The sequence below is a fragment of the Aedes albopictus genome, chromosome 1 (assembly GCF_035046485.1).
Source record: "Aedes albopictus strain Foshan chromosome 1, AalbF5, whole genome shotgun sequence".
NCBI classification, from domain to species: domain Eukaryota; kingdom Metazoa; phylum Arthropoda; class Insecta; order Diptera; family Culicidae; genus Aedes; species Aedes albopictus.
Genome location: NC_085136.1, coordinates 317,036,071 through 317,057,295, shown reverse-complemented (window position 1 = coordinate 317,057,295; position 21,225 = coordinate 317,036,071). Strand labels below are relative to the sequence as shown.

The window sequence follows — 21,225 nt, the reverse complement described above, 5'->3', positions numbered from 1 at the left end:
AATCCTTGAACGAATATTTGTATTGTAGCTTGAAAAAAAGGACTTGAAAAATTCGCATAAGGAATCTTTGGTCGATTTTCTACAGCAATTATTGGAGGAGTTCTGACGAAATCCGTGCAGGTAGAACTAAAGAAATGCTTGAACAAATTCTTAAGAAATCCTTTGAAGGACTTGAAGAAAAACCATTTGAGGCATTGCCAAAAGAAATTCTTGGAGATATTTCTTCAAAAAAAAGAATTCCTTAAGGAATATTCTCCAAAATTGCTGAAATTACTTTGAAAATCCGTGCAGCAATTCATTAAGGACAAACGTCTTAAAATCCCGCTTCAACAGTGCATCGAAACTTTAGACGCACAAATCTCAAGTAGCAAGCTACAAACAACAGTGCATTTGATTATTCTGTTTTTGCTCACTTGTAATAAGCTTAAAATAAGAAGCTCAGGTACGCTGGTTTTGTTTACGAACAGATTTGTGCGATCAAAATCGTGAGTAGGTACCAAAGTCGGCCATTGTGGCGGCCATGTTGGGATTCTAACAAGTCTGTCCTTAAGGAATATCTTAATCTCTTCAGCAAATACTCTAAAAATTTTCTTCATTATTTCTAGAAAATTTCTGTGGCTATTATTTTGGAAACTGTTTCAGCTATTGTGTCGAAAATTGAGTGCGCTATCCAGTTGGTAAAAATTCTCAAGCTTTTTTTAGGGTCTCTGTTAAAAGTATCATTGAAAATTTCTGCGGCAAATCTATTGAGAAATTTTGAGGCAATTCCTTTGAAAACTTCTTTAATGAACTCTCGGCAATGCTTCAGCAATGACTTAACGAACTTCAGATTCTTATTTCTTCGGAAATTTCTTTAAAAAATTTGCAACCTTTTGCTGTTTTTTTACTATTCATTTGAAAAATCATCTGATAATTACTTTGGGAATAAATTTGACACTCTTTTGGAAACTTCTTCGCCAATTCATAGGGAAATTGATTGGTTAATTCATTTGGCATTTTTTTCGGCAATTCCTTTGGAATTGGTTTTGGTAGCTCTTTTGATAATTTTTCGGCAATAATATTCGAAATTGATTTTAGTTATTATTTTTGAAGTTTCGATATTCTTTGGGCAATTGCTTTGGAAATTTATCAGGAAACTCCTACTGGATTTCAGCAATTTCATTGAAAGATTCACCGGTAGTCCCTTTGCTAATATGCCTGAAATTTACGTTTGTTTTTATTTCAATAGTTCCTTTAGAAATTCATTCGACAGGTACTTTGAAAATTCCTTAGTCAATTCGTTTGACTGACTCCGGTAATTCCTCAGAAAATTCCTTTGCTAATTCCTCTGGATTTTTTTATAATTCTTTACGGAATTACGTTTGTTATGCAGCTGGTTTTTGTCTGGTTTTGCAGTTCTACACACTTAATTTAATTTGCCGAGGCCGGCAAAATAAATCGCCGAGAATCCAACAGCTGAGAGCTCGGCAAAAATCTCGGTAAAAGTTCAAATTGCCGACTAGCCTGCAAACTTGATAAAGATCAACTGTCAAACTTTGACGAGTGCTTCGGTAATACATTGCCGAAAACTTCGGCAAACATTATTACCGAAATTCAGTAAATGTTTGTTTTCTTTCATGCTCATTGATAAGAAGAAGTAAAATAAAACAAAAAATATAATTACGTTAACACTTTTATTAACGCAAGCAAATAACGAAAAATGTACATTTTCTGGATTTTTTTTACAAATTCGAAAGGGTTTCTTCATTTAACTAACCGCAATGGTAAAAACACAATTCCGGGGTCTTCTTCCGGGTCACACTGCTTCCGGGGTTACTTCCTCCTACGCTCCTATTCCTCGTACGCTTCGGCGTAATGGTGACGTTCTCGGCGTGAATCGCGTACAGGCGGTGTCCTCGAATACTCCGACCAGGTACGCTTCGCTTGCTTCCTGCAGGGCAGCAACGGCGGCACATTCGAAGCGCAAATCCGTCTTAAAAACACGCACCGAGTGCTGGAACGACAACGGACTTTTGGTAGCGACGGATTTTTCGTAGACGTCCCGACCGGTAAAGATGCGGCTCTGTCGGTCGAGAGAGCACTATTCCGATGGTTTGTTTGTACGAACCATTTTGCTTTTGGACTGCTAGCTTCTGCTGGTTAAGTCCGGCAGCAAACACACTGGCACGATTTTGGAGCGAGTATCCGGCACTCCTCCTGCAGCGCTCCCTCTTCAAAACAACGAACTGAAAAGAAAATTAGAAGAGGCATTAAAATAAATAAATGAATATGAATAGCAGAAGCGAGAGCAGAAGCATAAACAGCATTAGTTAAAAGCGAGTTTAATTGTTTTACTTACGAGAATCATTTCAGCTTCAAAAATCCTTGTTCCTTTCCTTTTTCTAAGATGGCAGCCGCCAACGCGTTTCGTTTTTACTTTTGACAGATGCACTTTACCGAAATTCAGCAACCTGATAGGATTGCCGATTGCTGTGGCAAAAAAGTTTGCCGATAATCAGCAATGAACGTAAATTACCGAAATTCGTTATTTTTGACAAGTTATTTTTGATGAACTGTCAAATTTTAACGACATTTCAGTCAAAATAACGTTTACCGATTGAGTTCGTTATTTGTTATTACCGAGATCAAATTTGAAGATTAAGTGTGTATGAGATACACTCTTGCGAATTGAAAAAAAAATCCAAGAATTTAAAACGGAATGGCCGAAGAAAATCGCAAAGGAATTTTCGTCAATTTCTTGATTTTGCTTAGGCTGACCAAGCCATGTGGGAAATTACACTGTTGAAAATGCTTTGACATCCATGTGCATAACAGAACATGTGCTCGATGAACAAATTGAGATTTGAAATTATGAAAAGAAATCCACGTACTCCGGTGAGACTCGAACTCACGACTCCCAATTCGCTAGACAGGCGCTTCTATTCCTTCAAGCTACGGAGTCACTCGACTATCTCCGTCGCCAGCAGGCCTAGAACTGAACTCGATTCCACAATCGCACATGGTTATCTTCTTTTCACAATCCAAACCCCCTTCGGATGGGATTAGATGAACATCTAACACATTGTCTGTTGTGCACATATATGTCAAAGCGGGAGAGGAAGTTATTTTTAATTGTCGAGAGCTTCGGGCACTGCCTTCCAATCACTTATTGGTATGGCAATTAGTGTGCAGTCGGACTCTCGACGGGTCGGTCCTCGGCCGACCGAATACGGTAAGGGTGACCGTAGCACCTTACAAATGTCAATTTCTTGATTTTGCTTAGGCTGACCAAGCCATGTGGGAAATTACACTGTTGAAAATGGTTTGACATCCATGTGCACAACAGAACATGTGCTCGATGAACAAATTGAGATTTGAAATTATGAAAAGAAATCCACGTACTCCGGTGAGACTCGAACTCACGACTCCTTTTCAACAGTGTAATTTCCCACACTTCGACTTTTCGAACCCTCTAAGCAGAATACCCTCTTCGAATGAGTGTAATCAGTTTCGTATCTTTCAATTCCGCCCTATGTTGCTTATCCTTTGACAGATACGCGTATTTCGACTAGAGTGGATAACTGACCCTGAGGAAGATTACAAGTGGTAGTCGAAATACGCGTATCTGTCAAAGCAACATAGGGCCCTTGCAGTAGTTTCTAACAAGATCCTAGAAGGAATACTGAAAGAATTTTTTTGATAATTTTCGCAAGTTTTGTTTTGGAGAAATATTTAAGAAATCCTTGGAAAAATTCCTAAAAGCGATTCCTATGAATATCCTCTATAAAATCTTAATCTTGCATTCATCACTTAAAAGATACTTCTAGGCATTCTTAAAGAATTCCTGAAGAAAGAAGCAAAACAGTCTTAGGAGGAATCCTTGGAGTAACATGAGAATTTTTTTTATTTGATAAGATAGGGCATCTGTTCCTTTACTATTTAAGCATATACGCTCCAATTTTCACCCGTCTCAAATCAAAGGAATGAAGCGCTTTTTGTCTTGTTTCTTTTTTTGTATTTTTGTTAGAAGTGAGCACGAATGATAACAAAAATTACGTAATCATCGGTTCCGTAATCGCTTTGTTTTCGAAAAGATTGTAGGATTATTAAGGGCATGTTGACCCTACCAGGAATTCTCAGATTTTTTTAAACGATTTTTTCGGGGGAATTTCTAGCGGAATCCATAATAACCTGGTAAAAGAAGGTCTCGAAAGAACTTTGAAAAATCACAATAGATTTTTTTTTTTTTTTAAATAGTGCCCAGAGAAATGTTAGCTAAAATTCCTGTAGGAATCCTTGAAAAATGTCCTTGAGTTGATGAATATTAAAGAATTCGTTGGAGGAATTCCAGAAGGATTTTTCGAAAGAATTTCTGCAAAACTCCTACAAAGTTCCTCTGAGAATTTTCTTAGAGGAACTTCTGTAGGAATCATTGGAGATTAGAAAAAAATATCCAACGGATTCTTTGGGACTTGAAGAACCCTTGCAGATTTTTATCGAAACAAGCGTTCTTTAAGGAATCATTGGAGGAATTTCTGAAGAAATCCTTGGAATCCTTGTGAGCATAACGTGATTTTATTGCGTTTCAATTCCTTTGTGTTTCCGGTTAAATTAACTAAACAGTTTTAAATTCCGTGGGTAGAATGACAATTCAATCGATAAAACGACAGTTCACCCCTTCTAAATGAATCTTTAGAGATATTATTGATAGAAACCCTGGTGGACTTCATGAACAAATGTTTCGAGAAATACTCGATGAAGCCTTTGCAAGAATCTTTTGAAGTAATTTGAAGTATTTTTGAAAACATCCTCGGAGACAACACTGTAAGAACTCCTGAAGGAGTGCTTATAGAAATACTGAATGACATCCTTGCATTAACGACTTGAAAGATTCTTGAAGACAAATTCAGTAACAAATTTTGAAAACGACGTATAATCAATGGTGTGGCATTGATTATACGTCGTTTTCAAAATTTGTTACTGAATTGTTCTCCAAAAAAGATTTTTTTTAAAGAAAACGGTAAAGCAATCTTTGAAGGAATTCCTCAAAGATTACTTGGTACAATTGTCAAATAATTTGTTAAAAAAAATCGACATAATTCTTAGAAAAAATCTTACGTTCATTGATGGATTTCATAGGTTTTTTTTGTACAAAATACAACAGTGCGATCAGTAATTTTCATGGGGGCCCACGAATTTTGTTCCGCACCGGGCCCCCAAATTCCTAGCTACGCCACTGATCGAAGTGCCTCAGTAGAACTAAGATTACCCAATAAGATGAAGTAATGGTCTTGAGCATGTTGGAAATAATCGCTTTCAATAACAAGTACGTCAACATGATTTAAGCCCGATGCTTTTGACGTTTTACAAGACAAACCAACTAAGGTACACCGGGGCAAGATGAAACGCGAACTTTTGAAATAGATATCAATATAATTTGAAAATTTTTCTTCCGCCAAAAGTTTGTTTGAATCAAAAACTATGTGATATGGTATTCAAGACGTTTACCATCATTAGATAACATCATGTTAACCCACTGTTTCATCTTGCCCCGCTGTACCTTAGATTATCCCATCCAGTCGAACATCATCTGTTACAATTCTCTCTACATTGTTTCCTGGGCTTGACCAGATCTGAGTTCCATCCAGGGGTTCCTCTTGTGATCGTCACAGACCGTATGGTGAGTATCCATGACATCTGGCCCCATTTATGGTAGAGCAAAGCGTTATGTCTAACACTTCCTCTCCAGCAGATACCATGAAGGTTGAGCGGTTGCCTATGTTATGTAATCCAAGATCTGTACTACTTAAATATCCCATCAAACTGGAGCCTCTCAAGTTAATGTCTGAACTGCCCCAGATGATATGGTGAGCATTAGCATCACTGCCAACAATTAGCAGAAGTCCTTTTGAAGTACAGTATGCGATGACTTGTTTGAAAGCATCCGTGGGGGATGGTTCATCATGCGGTAAATAAATCGAACAATAGACGTATTTCCTGTTGAGGTTTCCAACAGATACATCAATTGAGATAGCACATACATCTCTGGTGGTTAGTTCAGAGATGAGTGTAGCAACTATTGCGTTGTTGACAAGCACACAGGCTCGAGGCATGACACGTGAGTTTGCCATTTCATGTTTACTGAAAGTAGCAAACACCGGGTTCACAAGGTTTCCTAGATAGAAATTCCCCTTACGGAAGTAAGGTTCTTGGACCAAGGCCACTTGGGCTGAACCATTTTGCATAAGTCTGCAAAGATTGATCGTTGCCAAACTAGGCAAGATTAAACTCTAAGCAATAACAGCACAACAAATAGCAGCAGCAACAAAACCAGATCGGTATCGATTGGAAAACGCCAAAGGCGAGGATACACAGAATACACTGTGTAAATCGCATAATGCGAAACCCCCTAGCCATCCATTCCTAGGCACGGTAAGCATATAGCCGCATCACACCATGAATTAGAGGTCACCTGACTAGTGGACTTGGACTCTTGTTACCCGTGCCAAAACTTGCGATAAAATTGCAGCAGCAAGTGCCTGGCGTGGTGCCTGGTGTCTTGGTCGATGAACGAACGCCATCTACAGTAAAAGTTCCGAGAAACGGTTCTCTGGAGACAAATCAACTAATTTCTGAGAACAAATATGAAGGAAAATTCTGAAAAGTTGACAACCACTGCCTGCCTCTAACGATTTATCTTCCCTCCTTCTCTCCCCCTGCACAGGTGGCCTGCACGTGGGACGACGTGAAGCTCCTGCGGATGGACATGGAACGGAACGCCTCATCGGCGATCCACTTCCGCACCAAGCTGCTGTCGGCCGCGTGTCAGATGCAATCCGCCCTCTCCATTACGGATCTAGGTCAATTATACTACAAACCGCTGCGCGACGTGCACGGTACGGTGGTGCTATCCTGTGTTAACTGCATAAAGGTAAGAATGTCCATCCGCCGTTGAGAGACGCTAATTAATCTTGTTGTTCCCTTGTCCCCTCCCATTCAGAGTCCGAAAAGCGTTTCGGTGCTAAACTCCCGTTGGATTCCGCTAAACAAAATCCACAAGAAGCTGGCGCTTTCGACCGAGGACAGCAGCATCAACGAGCTGCTAATGAACTCCATTCAGGACCAGATCAACTACCACCAGGTGTCCAACATCCGGTTGCCGCGGGGTCTGTACGTTGGCTATCTGAAGATGCAGAGCTCGGTGGACGTGATCCAGGTGGTGGTCCCGGTCAAGGCGCCGAACGTTCTTCCGCACTGCAAGATCCGAGACAATCCGCACGTGTCGGCGTAAGTATAGCGGCGGTGGCGCCCCCCGAGGGGCACTCCTGTAAAACTCCTTTATTTTATTTCTTATTGCGTGAGAACTAAGTTTATCTTCGACGAAGACGAGACCGTATGAGATGTTTATCTCTCATCATGGAGTAGAAAGTGCGGAATGCAATTCTTCACACGCGGTGGGAGATACAACCGAACGGCGACTACGACGACGACGACGTGACTGCTAATGAACGCACGTTCCTTTATCAAACTAAACGAAACGAAACCAGATGAGTTCCGTTTGGTGTTTGACTTCGGGATGATTTGAGAAAAAGTTTTTCCACTCTAGCACCTAAGAATGATTGTGTGTAATTTGCCTTAGTGAAGCAATAACTCTACGATGAGAATGGAATCACTTTGAGCACCGGACAATGGATGGAAATAAGAATCGCGTTTAAGCGGATTCATTAATTACGCTCAGCTTGATTGGATTATTCTGGTTAAATGAGTTTAAAAGCTGTCTTTCTACTTTCCTTCCTTGGTAGATTTTTTGCAAGAACTGCTCCAGAAACAAATCCAACCATAATTGCTTTAACAATTTCTCAGGAAGTATCTCGAAATCTGGAATACTTGACACTTGATGGGCTACAACTCGTAGCGGTGAGTCTACGTCGAAGAAACATTGACGCAGCTAGAGAAATCCCTAGACGAATTCCTGTAGGTATGTCTGGGGTAAATCCTGTAGAAATCCCTAGAGGAATTTCTGAAGGAATAACTGGAGGATTTTCTGGAGGCTTCCCTAGAGAAATTCCCGGACGAATGCTTGGAGCAATTCCTGGATTCCTAGATGAATTCCTGCAGAAACACCTGGCGGAAACTCTGGAAGAATCCCTGAAAGAATTCCAGGAGAAACTCCTGGAAGACTCCCTGGAGAAACTCCTGGAGTAAACCCTGGAAGGAATCCTAAAGGAATCTCTAGGCGAAATTTCTGGAGAATTCCCTAAGAAAATTCTGGGAGGAGAAATTTCCGAAGAAATCTTCTGAGGAATTCGTGGAGGAATCCTTAAAAAAAATTCTGGAGAAACTTTCGAAATAAACCCTTGGGGAATCCTTGGAATAATCTGGAGATTTCACCGAACTAATTTCTGAAGAAACCTCAGGAGGACTGCCTGGAGGAACTTCTGGATAAATTCCTTGTGGAATTCCTGGAGAAATCCCTAGAGGAATTCTTAGGGAAATTCCGTAGTATTATCCCTGAAACAAAAAATACTGGAGGAATCCCTGAATGAATTTCTGGAGCAATTTCGAGAGGAATTTCTGGAAGAATTCCAGGAGAATGTCTTAGTTAAAATTCAGGAGAAATCATCGGAGGAATCTCTGGAAGAATCCTTAGAGGACTTCCTGGAGGAATCCCTGGAGGTAAAATTTCCGGAGGAAGCCCTGGAAGAATTCCCGGAGGAATCCCCGAAAAAAAATCCTGGAGGAATTCGCAAGGAATTTCCTTAAATAATTTCCAAGGAATCCCTCGAGAAATTCCTGAAAAAATTACTGGGGTGGTTGCTGTAGAATTTCTGAAGAAGTCTCTGGACAAAAAATCTGTATGAAATCCTGGAGGAATGCTTTGACGAACTCCTGGAGAAACTTCAGGAAGAATTCCTGATAGAATGCCTGGAGGAATTCATGATAGAATACTGGTATTACCATGGTAAATTCTGCGAGGAATTTCTGGGGGAATTTCTGAAGGAATGTGGATTTCCTGGAGGATTCCAGAAGAATTCCTCGCAGGAACTCGTAGAGGAATCTCAGGAGGAATTCATGCAGGAATCTGTGGAGGGATTCTTGGAATAATTCTTGAATAAACTTCGGGAGGTGTAGGAATTTGATAATGCAGTCTGAAATAATGAGTGGATAGTTTATCTCGGTGCTCTGATACATGTGCTCGTTTTTAGAGGCAACGAAAAGAAATGGTTATAGTAGTCGAGAACCATCCGAGAATTTCGAGAGTCGTTATGCAAAAAGGTCACCAGTTTGAAAGCGCAAGTTAGCTTCAAAGAAGTGTTTGATGATGCTGTGAATCGTCCTTTTCGTTACGGACTCGCCCCTACCGGAGGAATTTCTGAAGAAATTGTCGTAGTAACTTCTGAAGAAAATTCGGGAGCAATTTCTGACTGAATTCCTGGAGTAATTCCTGGTGGAATTCTTGAGGGTATTCCTGGAGGAGTCCCTGAACGATATCCTGGATGAATGCCCTAAGGAATTCCTGGAGGCATCCCTATAGAAATTCTTAGAGGAACTCCTTAATCCCTTCGGGACGACTTTTTTCACCAACCTCGCCGCTGTAGAACGCGTCAGTGAGGTGCAAATGACCCAACCGTCCTGAAAGGGTTAAGGAATGTCTAGAGGTCTTCCTAAAGGAATTCCTGGAGCAATCCCTAGAGGACTCCCTAGAGGAATTCCTAAGGAATGCCTGGCAGAATCCCTGGAGAAATCCCCAGACGAATTCCTGGAGGGTTTCCTTGAAAATTCACTGGAGCACTTTCAGGAGGAATCCCTGGAGAAACCTCTAGAGGAATGGTTCGAGTTATCTCTGGGGGAGTCTCTGGAGGAATTCCTAGATGAATTCTTAGACGAATCCCTGCAGGATTTTTTTAGAGGAATTCCCATAGGAATTCTGGAACAATTCCTGGATGAATATCTGAGGAATCCCAGGAAGAACTACTGAATAAATACAAGGAGCAATTCCTGACGGAAGTCTTGGAAGAGTTTATGAAGAAATCCCAGGAGGAAGTACAACAGAAATTGCTTAAATTCCTGAGGAAATCCTGAGGGAATCCTTAAAAAAGTAAATAGAGGAGCTCTTGGAGGAATTCTTCTAGCAGTTCCTGGAGGAATTCCTAAAGATTCTCCAAAAAAATAATCTCGGAAGCAAGCCGAAGAAGAATTCCTATGGGAATCTCTGTCTTAACAGTTCTTGTAAGAAGTCTTGGGTTGATTAGTAGAGTAGTTCCTGAAAGAGTTCCAAGGGGAATTTTGAATAATCCTTGAGGCAGTTCCTGTAAGAATCACAGATAGAATTCGCGAGTGAATTCCTGGGTGAATTCTGGGGGGAAATTCTGAAGAAACCTCATGAGGATTCCCGGATGCAATCCCATGAGGAATTCATTAGGGAATCTCAGGAGGGCTATCTTAGCGAATTCTGGGAAGAATTTTTGCAAGAATCCCTTTTTAAAAAATCTGAAGAAATTCATGTCTATTATAATTTCTAAACAAGTTATTGAAAATACTTGGACTCCTAAAGGAATTTTTGTACAATTTTTTGAGGCAATTTAAGCAAACTTTCTGAAAGAATTTCTGGAACACATTCGTGCAGAAATACTTCGAACAAAGATGGAATTATTGCGGTAATCTCTAGCGGAATTCTGAAAGGAATATAAGGAAAATCACTGAAGAAATTTTCGAAATAACCTGCAGAAATACCTTGAAGGATCTATGGAGAAATTCCTTAAGGAAACCTCAAAAAAGCACTGGAACAATCCCTTGATGATCCCTAGATGAAGGAAACTCTAAAGGAATCCATCTCCTGGCTCGAAGCTCCTCCTCCTCACTCCTTAGCAAGTGGTCCAACTCCGATGCATGCAGGGCCGGATCAAAGGGGGGGCCGGGGGGGCCCGGGCCCCGGGCCCCCACATTTTAGGGGCCCCCACAAAAACCATTTTTGTTTGCTAACATTAGCTTTATTTTTCATATTGCTCAAGTACTGTTCAAAAATAAGGAAAAACATTTTTGGTCATCTCTCTTAGGGGCCTCCACATTCGCTCGGGCCCCGGGCCCCCACAATCCTTAATCCGGGCCTGGATGCATGCATCAGATCTACTCCAGTTCCGAGCTGGTTCGTTAACATCCTATCTCTACCTGGTCATCGTACTCTTCCTGGATAGCAGGCTATTACCTACCGAGCTCCACCTAGGAGCACCCAGCTCCTTCCCACAGAGATGCTTCCACTGCTAATCTCCTCCTGGCACCAAGCTTCTTCCGACACAGAATACCTTCTTCCATTCAGCTCGTACGTCCATTGATCAACCAGCTGTCATCCAGTTGGCACTTATCGCTTTCCATTCCCTCGGATCCTGACCTCCATTGCAGGCAATCCATCCGCCCTAGGAAGCCTTGCTACGTCTCCGCGACTTATACGGCCGATCATTTTCCAGATCGATACGTGCTATGGAACACGCTCCTGGGCCCATAACCTGTTGAAGCTACGATCTTTTCTAAATCAAAGATGAGAAAGAAAGATGATACCTCAATCAGCAACCACCAAACTCTTTATTTATTCCAGGTATATATTCATCTGTAATTCGCGCACTCCAGTCTATGTCATTTATTTTACATATTGAGGACAAATGAGACTATCCAACCCACCAACCCACTACGAAGCAGTTCGTCCTCTTCCTCTACGGTGTAAGAGTTGATGCAGCAGCTCATTACCGTGCATGAAGAGCTTGGCAACCGGGAGTTCATTCTTCCCAGCATCCTCATTGTTCTTTTGTCCTCTGAAGGCTGTCTTGACCTCGTCTAGCGTTGGAGATTCCATCAGGCTTATTCTGCGCGGCGTGTGAGGTGAGACGGACGGTTTCGTCTCACGTGACGTGAGATGACTAATGTAAATCAAATGGGGCGAGTCGACTTTTGTCACCTCATTCGACTCGTCTCACCTCACACGCCGCGCAGAATAAGCCTGCATAGCTTGTCCGTCGTCGTCGATTCGAATTCTGTTTGTTGCCCTTACATTCCCACCGTTCAACAATACCTCGAAGTGATCGCTCCTCCTGGTAGCCACCATTGTTTTGTCAGCCAGCAAGTTTCGCTTACGGTCGTTGCATATGACGCTGTTTTTCTCCCCATGCCATTGACAGCTTTGTAAAACCTCCGCATATCATTCGGTTTCATACTCTCTTGCGTCTCTGAACAATCACATTTTAGTCATACTCCTTTTATTTTTGCGGTGAATTCGTTTTTCGGCTGCTCTTGCTTTTATGTATCGCTTCCTGTTCTGCCGGGTCTCCGACACCAGCATCCGACTACTGACAACATTCTTCTCGTCCGTTAACCCCATCGAACCACCCGTTCCTAGGTCGTCTTTGAGCGGTGTCTTGGAAGACAACTGTGTGGTTTTGAACCTGGCAAGTAATTCTGATACTAACAATTATAATGTTTTTATTAGTTGAAGGTTTGAATCAGAAAATAAAAAATGAACTGAACCTTACAAATGTATTCAAAAAAACAGATGATTGTTAAGGTTGAACAAATACTGCTCCACCGTTGTACTGGAAACGCTGATCGCATCGTGATTTTCTATCTTCACGACATCCTGCCCAATCACCATCGGCATATCCTACAAGTTCGAAAGGTTCAGGCGAACCTTCATGTCGCAGTTCCCTGTCAAATAGCGTACAACACTCTTCTCAGCTCATTCCAGTCCTGCTGCTTTGGATTTGCTTGTCTTTCGGCTCAGTATTGATATTGATGCTAAAATATCCGATTGTTCTGGAGTGGATGTCCTTGATGAGCATGTTTCTGGTAACCAGGATCCAGTGGAATACTTGATGGCTTTGCTTCTTGAAGATTGGACACATTGAACCACATCAGTTACGTACTTGCGTTGGCTGGTGAAGTAATCGCCGGTTTTATTTTATTCTACATCCAGTTCCAAATATCATCGACTATTTCGAAGACTTTTAATTTCGAACTTGCTCGTCAAGATTATTTTCGGGATCATCTGATCTTCAATAGCTGCTATGAAGTCATCCGCATAAATGATCACGTAACTCCTCTAGCCATTCACGCATTTCCGGCAATCGCAGTAATCAGCGTCCGGAAAGCTATTTTTCGAACGACGGGGGCAAAAACTTCATAGCAGTCTGTGCCGTAACGTTGACTAAATCCATGGACCACAGATTTCGCCTTGTATCGTTGAACTTGTACGTCCGAGTTTCGTTTCCGTGTAAACATCCATTTGCAGTCAAATGCAGTATTTACGTTTTCCTGGGGCCACTGTACCTTCTGCAGACATGACAGTGCTTCACGGACGTTTCGTGACTCCTTCTGAACTTCAGCTTCTGATCTACAAGTATACTTACTCGGTATCTAACCTCTGTTAGATCTGGTTGATCGTCGCAACTGCTCAGTTTCATTATCCGCTTCAAGCTTCACAAAGGTGTCTTCGCTAGATGTGCATGTATTCGTGCCATCAGAAAACCAGTATTCATCGTCCGAATCATTCGCAGATTCACGATCACCTTCAGGATCAGCATCACGACCAGCTTCCCATGACACAACAACTTCATTCCTGGAATCATCAAAGTTAACCATATTTGAGCGTTTCAGGAACTAGACGTTACGGCTTGTAGCAATTTTTCCGGTAACGATATCCAGTAAACGATAAGCTTTGGACTCTTCACTGTAGCTAACAAACTCCAATTTGATTTTCTCTTTATCCAACTGCTTTTTCTGAGATTCCTGCAGGAATTCCTCTTCTGACAACTGTAAGAGTTTCTTCTATTATTCCTTAAGTAAATGTAATTGGATTCTTCTAGAAGTCCTCCTCTTATAATTCCTCCAGAAGATGTTTCAGGATGTCCCTCCTAATGTTTTTTTTTCTTCTGAGATTCCAACAGTTGTTACTTCAGGAATTACTCCAGAAAAACCTGGGAATTCATCCATGACTCCTATCTTGGATTTCATCAAGAGTTTCTACTGGATTACCTACCAGTGTCTAAAAGATTCCCTGCTGGGATTACTTCAAAATTTCGTTCTGGGAATTTTCAAAGAGTTTATTTTTAAAATCCTCAAGGAGTTTCTTATGGAAATTCTCCAAGAGTTTCTTGGTTTCAGGAGTTTTTTTTAATCCCCCAGGAATGCTTTCTGGAAAATTCTTCTTGAAAACTTAGCATCTTCTTGGAGAAATTTTTAAATGGATTTTTTTTATCCCAATGGAGTTTTTTGAGGCATCCCCGGTAAACATTTCTGGAGTATTTTTTAAGATGGAATTTTTGAGAAATAAACTTAAACCTTTATCGTGACATGTGATCTTTGTAGGATTTTATTTTTTCGTGTCGTTCGTGTTTTAAAATGAGATAGTATCTTAAGAAGCCAAATTAGCGTTGTTGGATGTAGTGCCAAGCAATCAGTAGGTCGGCTCCAGAGGCACGTTCTCCTCCATAGTGCCAAGCAATGGTGGCTCCAAAAAGGATAACGTGCTTGCAAAACTGAGCTGCAACAAAGAATGGTGGCTCCAAAGAGGATGGCATACTTGTGAACCAAGCGCTATATGTGGGGGAAGCTGTAAAGTCCAAGCCTCTCGACTGATGATGATGATGATGATGATTGTGTACCCACCATCAGCGCAAGGATTACCTATGGCTGCAGAGTCATACCAGAAGGGAATGATCTACCTGATGGTTTGTTGTAGCAGGGTAAGCTAAATTCACTGGAAACCTTCGGAAGACAACACGATGGTTGTTATCTTGTGACAAAGTCTGGCCACCCCACGAACATTTGTCCAGAAACCAGTTCATTTAGCTTCCTTAGGCTACCCCTCCCAAAATCCCATGTATCATGTAATTTAAATATAATTAATTATATAGTTGACCAATTACCTGATTTTGCCTGAAATAATAAATATTATTATGATATATAATTAGAACTTTATTTACCTGAACAGCGCTGAAACAAATAGTTATTATTATTATTATTATTATTAGTTATTATTATAAATCGTAGAATAGTTATTATATTAAAGTAATAGTTAAAATCAAGCGATAACACTGAAACAAATAGAGTATTAGTAGTGAAAATACAGAAATTAAACAAAACAAGTAAACCAAATTTTGATGTTGTAATTTTCCTGCATTTTAATTAATTGAGCTGGAGAATTGCGAAATCAAAATTTGTTAATGTAGATCTTACGCCGTAACGCACCATTAGAAGGTGATCTACCCACGTTACGGGTAAAGTCCAAGCCTCTCGACTGAAGAGCCAAACTTAAGGCTCAATGAACACTGTCTTAGCTTATGTCAGAAAAAATATGCTGCCATTATCAAAAGAAGTTGGCTACGCAAACATGGGAAGCTTTAGCTCTATTGCTAGCTTTTAATTCTCTTAATTTGTAATGGTTTACAGAAGTTAAGAGAAGAGATGAGACGAGTAGACTGCCTAATAATAATGAAATTGCGAGTTGAGATGACCGCTCAAGAGCAAACAAGAAGCGAATTCAGAACACCGCTAATTCATAGACTGATTTGGTAGGAAATGAAGCGGATTGACCGTGTGATTGTAATGTAGAATCGAATTCGCGAAAGCAAGTTTTAGATGAATAGTATTTTATACGATGGGTAACATTTATTTACACAGTCTTCAGTTTTGACATTGTGTTAGTAGTGATGAGCAACGTTTGTTCTCGTTGGGTGAACTTACCCTGGTTTATCTTGTTTCTACGTCAGGTATATTGAGGAGATCTGTTGCCAAATGAGCGTTGCTGCAAGTAGTACCAGGGAATGGTGGCTCCAAACTGGATGACTTGCTTGCGAAATTAGGTGCGACAGAAAATTGTGGCTCCAAAGAGGATGGTGTGCTTTTGACGGAAGTATGCATCAATACCAAAACGACGGATGCGCTTGAGACTAGGACTGGATCCGAACCATCGTTCGTAGGGGTTCCTTCAAATGCTTTCAACGTCATTTTAACGAACTCATTCACTGCTGTAGTCACACCTTTTGTACTTCGCGCCGATCGCTAAATTGCTCAACTTCTTCACAGCTTCACAGCACAGCTACAAGCGCGTCGTACACTTCAGAGAGACTGCTGAACATGATTGCCATCAGCCATATTTCATCCAGGACCTAGTCGAGCTGAAGCCCATTGAGTTTGTCGAATAGTTCCACCAAACTTCCGATATGGATCTCCATGTCACCGTTGCTCTACAGTCACACAACGCACAAATCCTACGAATGATCGATATCTTAGTACTCGTGGTCCGCTTCACATGAAAATTCTCTAAACTTGTACAGGCTTCAGCTGCAGTCTCGGTCTTCCTTGTACGGCCGAGCTATCTTCCACAGCCACACCATTTCTCGCAAGGGCTTGTTCGTCCTTTTCAGTTCAATTTGCGGGAGCAGGGTTCGGCTTTGGTTCTTTGATGACCTTCCAGCAACCTTCCTTGGTCAGAAGCATCTTCATATTGAAACTTCAGTTGTTGAAATTTGAGTTGTTCAACATCGCTCATATTGATCTGCTGTTCCTGGATTCCTCCCACAGAGTGTCTTGAGACTATCGGTCTCGTTGATCTCACTTATCCGCTCGTCCGCTTCTGGTATGTCAGCTACCGTAATGTCTGCTGAAAAACGATGTATGTTGAAACGCATCGATCGCCGGTTCCTAGAGTCCAACACGCTTGACAACCGAGCTCGAATCTTACTAGCTATGTACAAGATAGTGATCTAAGTCGATGGAATAGGAAGCGTTCAAAGATGTGAAACTTTCGATTTCGTCAGATTGCAGACTCTGTGTACTGTGACGTACGCACACGCTGATTCTCTGCGGTCAGTCACCCTTTGAGCGAGAAACTTTCACCTCGTTGATCTTCCGGTACTGTCCGATCCACCTTGTCTACAGGTCGTGTATCTGCTTCGCAAGAGATTCGCCCGAGTTAATACATGTTCACCAATTCTCCTGCATCGGAATCATTCCTTGAACTACATAGTATACGATGCATCCTCAAGAATCGTATAGCTTCTCTCACGATACGCAGGTCGTGACGCTTCGTTGATGCCTCTAATCCCTGGTGATTGAATGTGAAGGCGTCTTGTGACGGTTCCGTCACGGGTTCGTTGAGGGTTTGTTGATAGGCAATGATCTACGCTAGGCCTAGTCAAACTGGAAACCCACTAAGGCTTCACAGAAAGAAGGTCGGCAACCTGGATTCTTATCGTGTCTGTTCTCTACCGTTAAGAGAGGTAAACGTTCGTGGGTTGGCCAGGCTTGTATCACGAGATAACAACCATCATGCTGTATTCCGAAGGTATCCAGTGAATTGTAAGCTAAACCAAGCTGCGACAACAAACCATCAGGTAGACCATTCCCATCCGGCATGACTCTGCAGTCCTAGGCAATCCTTGCGCTGATGGTTGGCACACAGTCATCATCATCTGTTGATCTGCTCGTTTACCCTTTACTGAAGTTCTGAATTTCCGACACGATTCTCCAATCCCAAGAGTCTGTTGAAAGGATGACTCTTGTAGCTCTCCGGAAACAACTGTAGTTCGCAAAAGATCCAGCATCGAGTCTGGTATGTTATGGCGGAAGAACAATATCCCTTCCGCCATAACATACCAGACTCGATGCTGGATCTTTTGCGAACTACAGTTGTTTCCAAGATATTTCGAGGTCGTTCAATGTATTCAATGAACCCTTTGATTACAGAGTTTCTCCCGTAGACACATCAACACAGGCGTGTGTCGTTTCGACTTGATCACTTATTCCAATTTTGCGTAGTTCGATAATAGTATACGTTTGAACCTATACATTGACTCTTGTTTCTGAAATCACAGTCACGCATATCTCTTTTTTTTCCACGAAAGATCCTTCCAAATACAACATTAACAAACTTTCTCTTATCTCCCTTACAGCGAAGAATGGGAGCTCATCAAGCAGCACAAAACGCCCAGCATCCTGGAGTTCCGACCGAAGAACCAAGGCCCAACGGAAGTCCAGCTACATTTCTTGGAAATTCTCACCAAAGCCGTGCACAACCTGTTCCAGTACATGGACATCCCGGTGGACGTGGCCGTAGCGCACCGACTGTACGACATCGAGGTGATTGAGCTGAACAACGACGTAAGTTTCCTGATCATCTGCCCGCCGGCGGAAAGCAGCTGCGCCGTTCCCGGACAGAAGGACATCCTGCTGCAACGGGGCGATTTGTTTTCCATGCCCATTCAGGCGTTCGAGATGATCCACTTGAAGTCCTACCAGAGCAGTATAGTTCAGAAGTACTCCAGGTTGTCGTGTATTCTGGAGCTGGATACTATGATGGCTAACCATCTGCATAGGGAGGCGTTTAGTACTTCGGAATTGCAAAAGGCGAAAGATCGGTTAGCCAAACTTCAGGATTTGTCTACGGGATTGAACACGGTTTGGAAGGGGGTCCGGTGGTTGATGGACGTTATTGGGTACGCTAGGGATAGGGCCAATATGCCGGAATTGAACATGAAGCAGATCTTGGACTACAAAAGTACGTATTTCGGAAAGAAAGGTGCAGAGAAGAAAGGTGGAAGCGAAACGCAGCTGTTGCAACCACCGACTAATCCACCGGTGTTTCACAAGAGTAGTCCTGGAAGGGGTTCTTGGCCTGGACCTGCCGTTGAATACCCGTTGGGTCATAACGGCCTGTTGGACGCAGAGCATTCCAAGTCCGAGCAACTGCTAAAGTACAATAGTCAAAGATTCCTCAACGTAAGCAATATGAACTCGCGGAAGAACAGTGCCGATTCGGCCTACTCGAACTCCGCGAATAGTTACTACTCGGTGACCGAGGTCGAACCCGAGAAGGAATTCGTAACTCCAAGGCTACCGCCATCTAGGTCGGAAGATACGCTGGTGGATAAAAAGAAGTCTTCCGAACAATCTAGCGCGAGTAAAAAGCGACCTCCAACGATGTATTCCAGCTATTCGGCAACGTCTAGCCCGCTGTTGAGTGTTCGTACGCCCTTCGTGGCCACCATAGCCAGCGTAACGAAAACTTCCAGTTCCGGAGAAGACACCGAGAACCGAACTGTCATACCTGCCCCTTTGAAAGTTAGCAAGAAACCCCGCGACCAAGCATTAAAGACGCTCAACCAAATCGAACCCGACTATGAACCGATAGTTACGACGTACCTAAAGCCGACCTTGACCGCCCTACAGAACGAAGCGAAAGGTTTCCAAACGGCCCTGCACATTGCCGAAGAACCCCAGGGTCCTCTACAGCAACTTCCACCGGACGTGCTGGATCACCGAACCATGGCGGCATCCACCGCCGTACCGGACCTTGCTCAATCCTCCCAACGACGACCGACCGTATCGCCGAATCCTGCGGAACCGGCCCCCACCAGTGAAGGGAACCCTCCGGCGGAACCCAGCACCCCGCTACAAACCAGTATCGTCCAGGTGTACGCCGCCTACGAGACGGGCCTTCCGAGCGGAACTTCCCTGAAACTGCGCGTAACGCAGAAGACTACGGCGCGGGAGGTGATCGATCTGGTCGTCAAACAGCTCAACATGGCAGTGGTGCTCAAGGGGAAGGACGGTCCCATCTACGCCGCCGACAAGCTGGACAACTTCTGCTTGGTGGCCGTGATAGGGGCGAGGGAACGCTGCCTACGGGACGACTTCCGGCCGTTGCAGCTGCAGAACCCCTGGAAGAAGGGCCGGCTGTACGTGCGGCAGAAACATGATCTCCTAGCGGCAATCGAACATTCCAACCGGGATATGGCGGAAATCTAGTGATAGCGAGTGCGTACCGGTGTGTGTGAGATTGTGTGATTTTTCCGGAATTTTCAATGCGTGCGCCCGTGTGTTAGAGTTAGGGACAAAATTACGCGGACTTGGGGTCCTGAAGGTAATAGGGAACGGGGCAGCTCGATGTTGACTTAGAAGAAATGTATTTCTAGGGCAATCTTACGGGTAACCGTGCGCACGACTTTCTAGAAGAAATGCTACGAATAAGCTCTTGAAGGAATTGCTGGACGAATTTTTAAAGAAGCTGCAATAAATTGCCACAAAAATCCTGAAAGATATTTTCATACAGATTCTTTGTTATAAAGACATTACACCGTCTTCGGCCAGAGACCGCAAAGACTGAACATTCACTAACATTAGACAACGGACAGCACAAGGAAAGGACGGTATTCGTGTTTTGTTTGTTGTGTCCTTGGGTACGAAAGTAACCCCGTTGTCTTGATTCGGTCAAAAATTCGTTGAGCCCTCGTGTTGCTTCAACAGAGGAAGCAGACGCTTCTGTAGACACTCCTTGGATTGAATCTCCCCGTGCACAGTCCCGGTAGTCATGAACGGCTTACTCAGTTCACCACATAAGCAGATCCTTTATCAAATCATGTATTTCTTGGCAAATTTTGAGTTTCTGCATTCTTACTTCCTCCGGAACATCAAACTGGTGCTGGGCGGTAAAGAAAAGTAGCCCCGGAGGCTGCCGGGAGTTTAAAAATCACCACTACTTTGACTGCACGATTCCGAGTTGTTTTTCGATGTCGATTTCTAGGCGCCATTTAGTCCAATTTTCGAATATACAGTGTGTCGTGTCCGAAACGAGTGGAATCCATTTCCAGGCCTCAAAACTGTTTGGGGTTGGTTCTTTCGGCCAATTTCCACCGCGAAATATTTAAAAACAAGATTGTTTCCGTCGAAATAATTCACAAGACTGATTTATTAGTTCTGTTTACCTGCCTTCTACCCTGCGTCTTCATGTCAACCCCGTTATTCTTTCTTTCAACTTCTACCTTTCTCGCATTTTCCAGTACCTCTTATATTCGCTACACAGTGTAATACAGTTTTTCTTTTTGAACCTGGATCTGGGTTGGAACTGAATCGGCGGTAAACGTGTAAACAAACAAACGTCAAACAGCTGGATAAAAAAACGGGACAAGTAAACATTACACTCTAAACTGCTTCTACCCAAATTTTCAAGAGAAAGTACCCAATGGGTAGTTTTCTACAGCGTTTTTTGTGATATAAATAATTTGGCGTGGGACATTCTTTACAAATCGCCATCGCTTCTCTTCCGTTCTTATTGCGTTCAAGGCCCAAGTCGTTCCATGTATAGAATAAACTAAACTGAAGATTTGAAGATAAATGAATAATGAAAGACACCGATGTGATAGAACCTTTTTTAAGAACCAACCGCCTTGGTTTCGCCGAAAGAGGGCTCTTTATTTTAAT

The 21,225-nt window shown here is 42.6% G+C and overlaps 1 protein-coding gene across 4 annotated transcripts in view; it reads left to right on the top strand.

Moving 5' to 3' along the window:
* The window catches only part of LOC109423620 (ankyrin repeat and fibronectin type-III domain-containing protein 1-like), a 324,977-nt gene extending 303,758 nt beyond the window's left edge, over positions 1-21,219 (top strand). For all 4 annotated transcript variants that reach the window (XM_062847175.1, XM_062847176.1, XM_062847174.1 and 1 more), the window contains 3 exons: positions 6,704-6,910; positions 6,980-7,266; positions 17,919-21,219. In XM_062847175.1, coding sequence (XP_062703159.1) covers positions 6,704-6,910; positions 6,980-7,266; positions 17,919-19,773 — 2,349 coding nt within the window. In that variant the 3' untranslated portion in view covers positions 19,774-21,219. The remainder of the gene's footprint in view (positions 1-6,703; positions 6,911-6,979; positions 7,267-17,918) is intronic.
* The last annotated feature ends 6 nt before the right edge of the window (positions 21,220-21,225 follow it).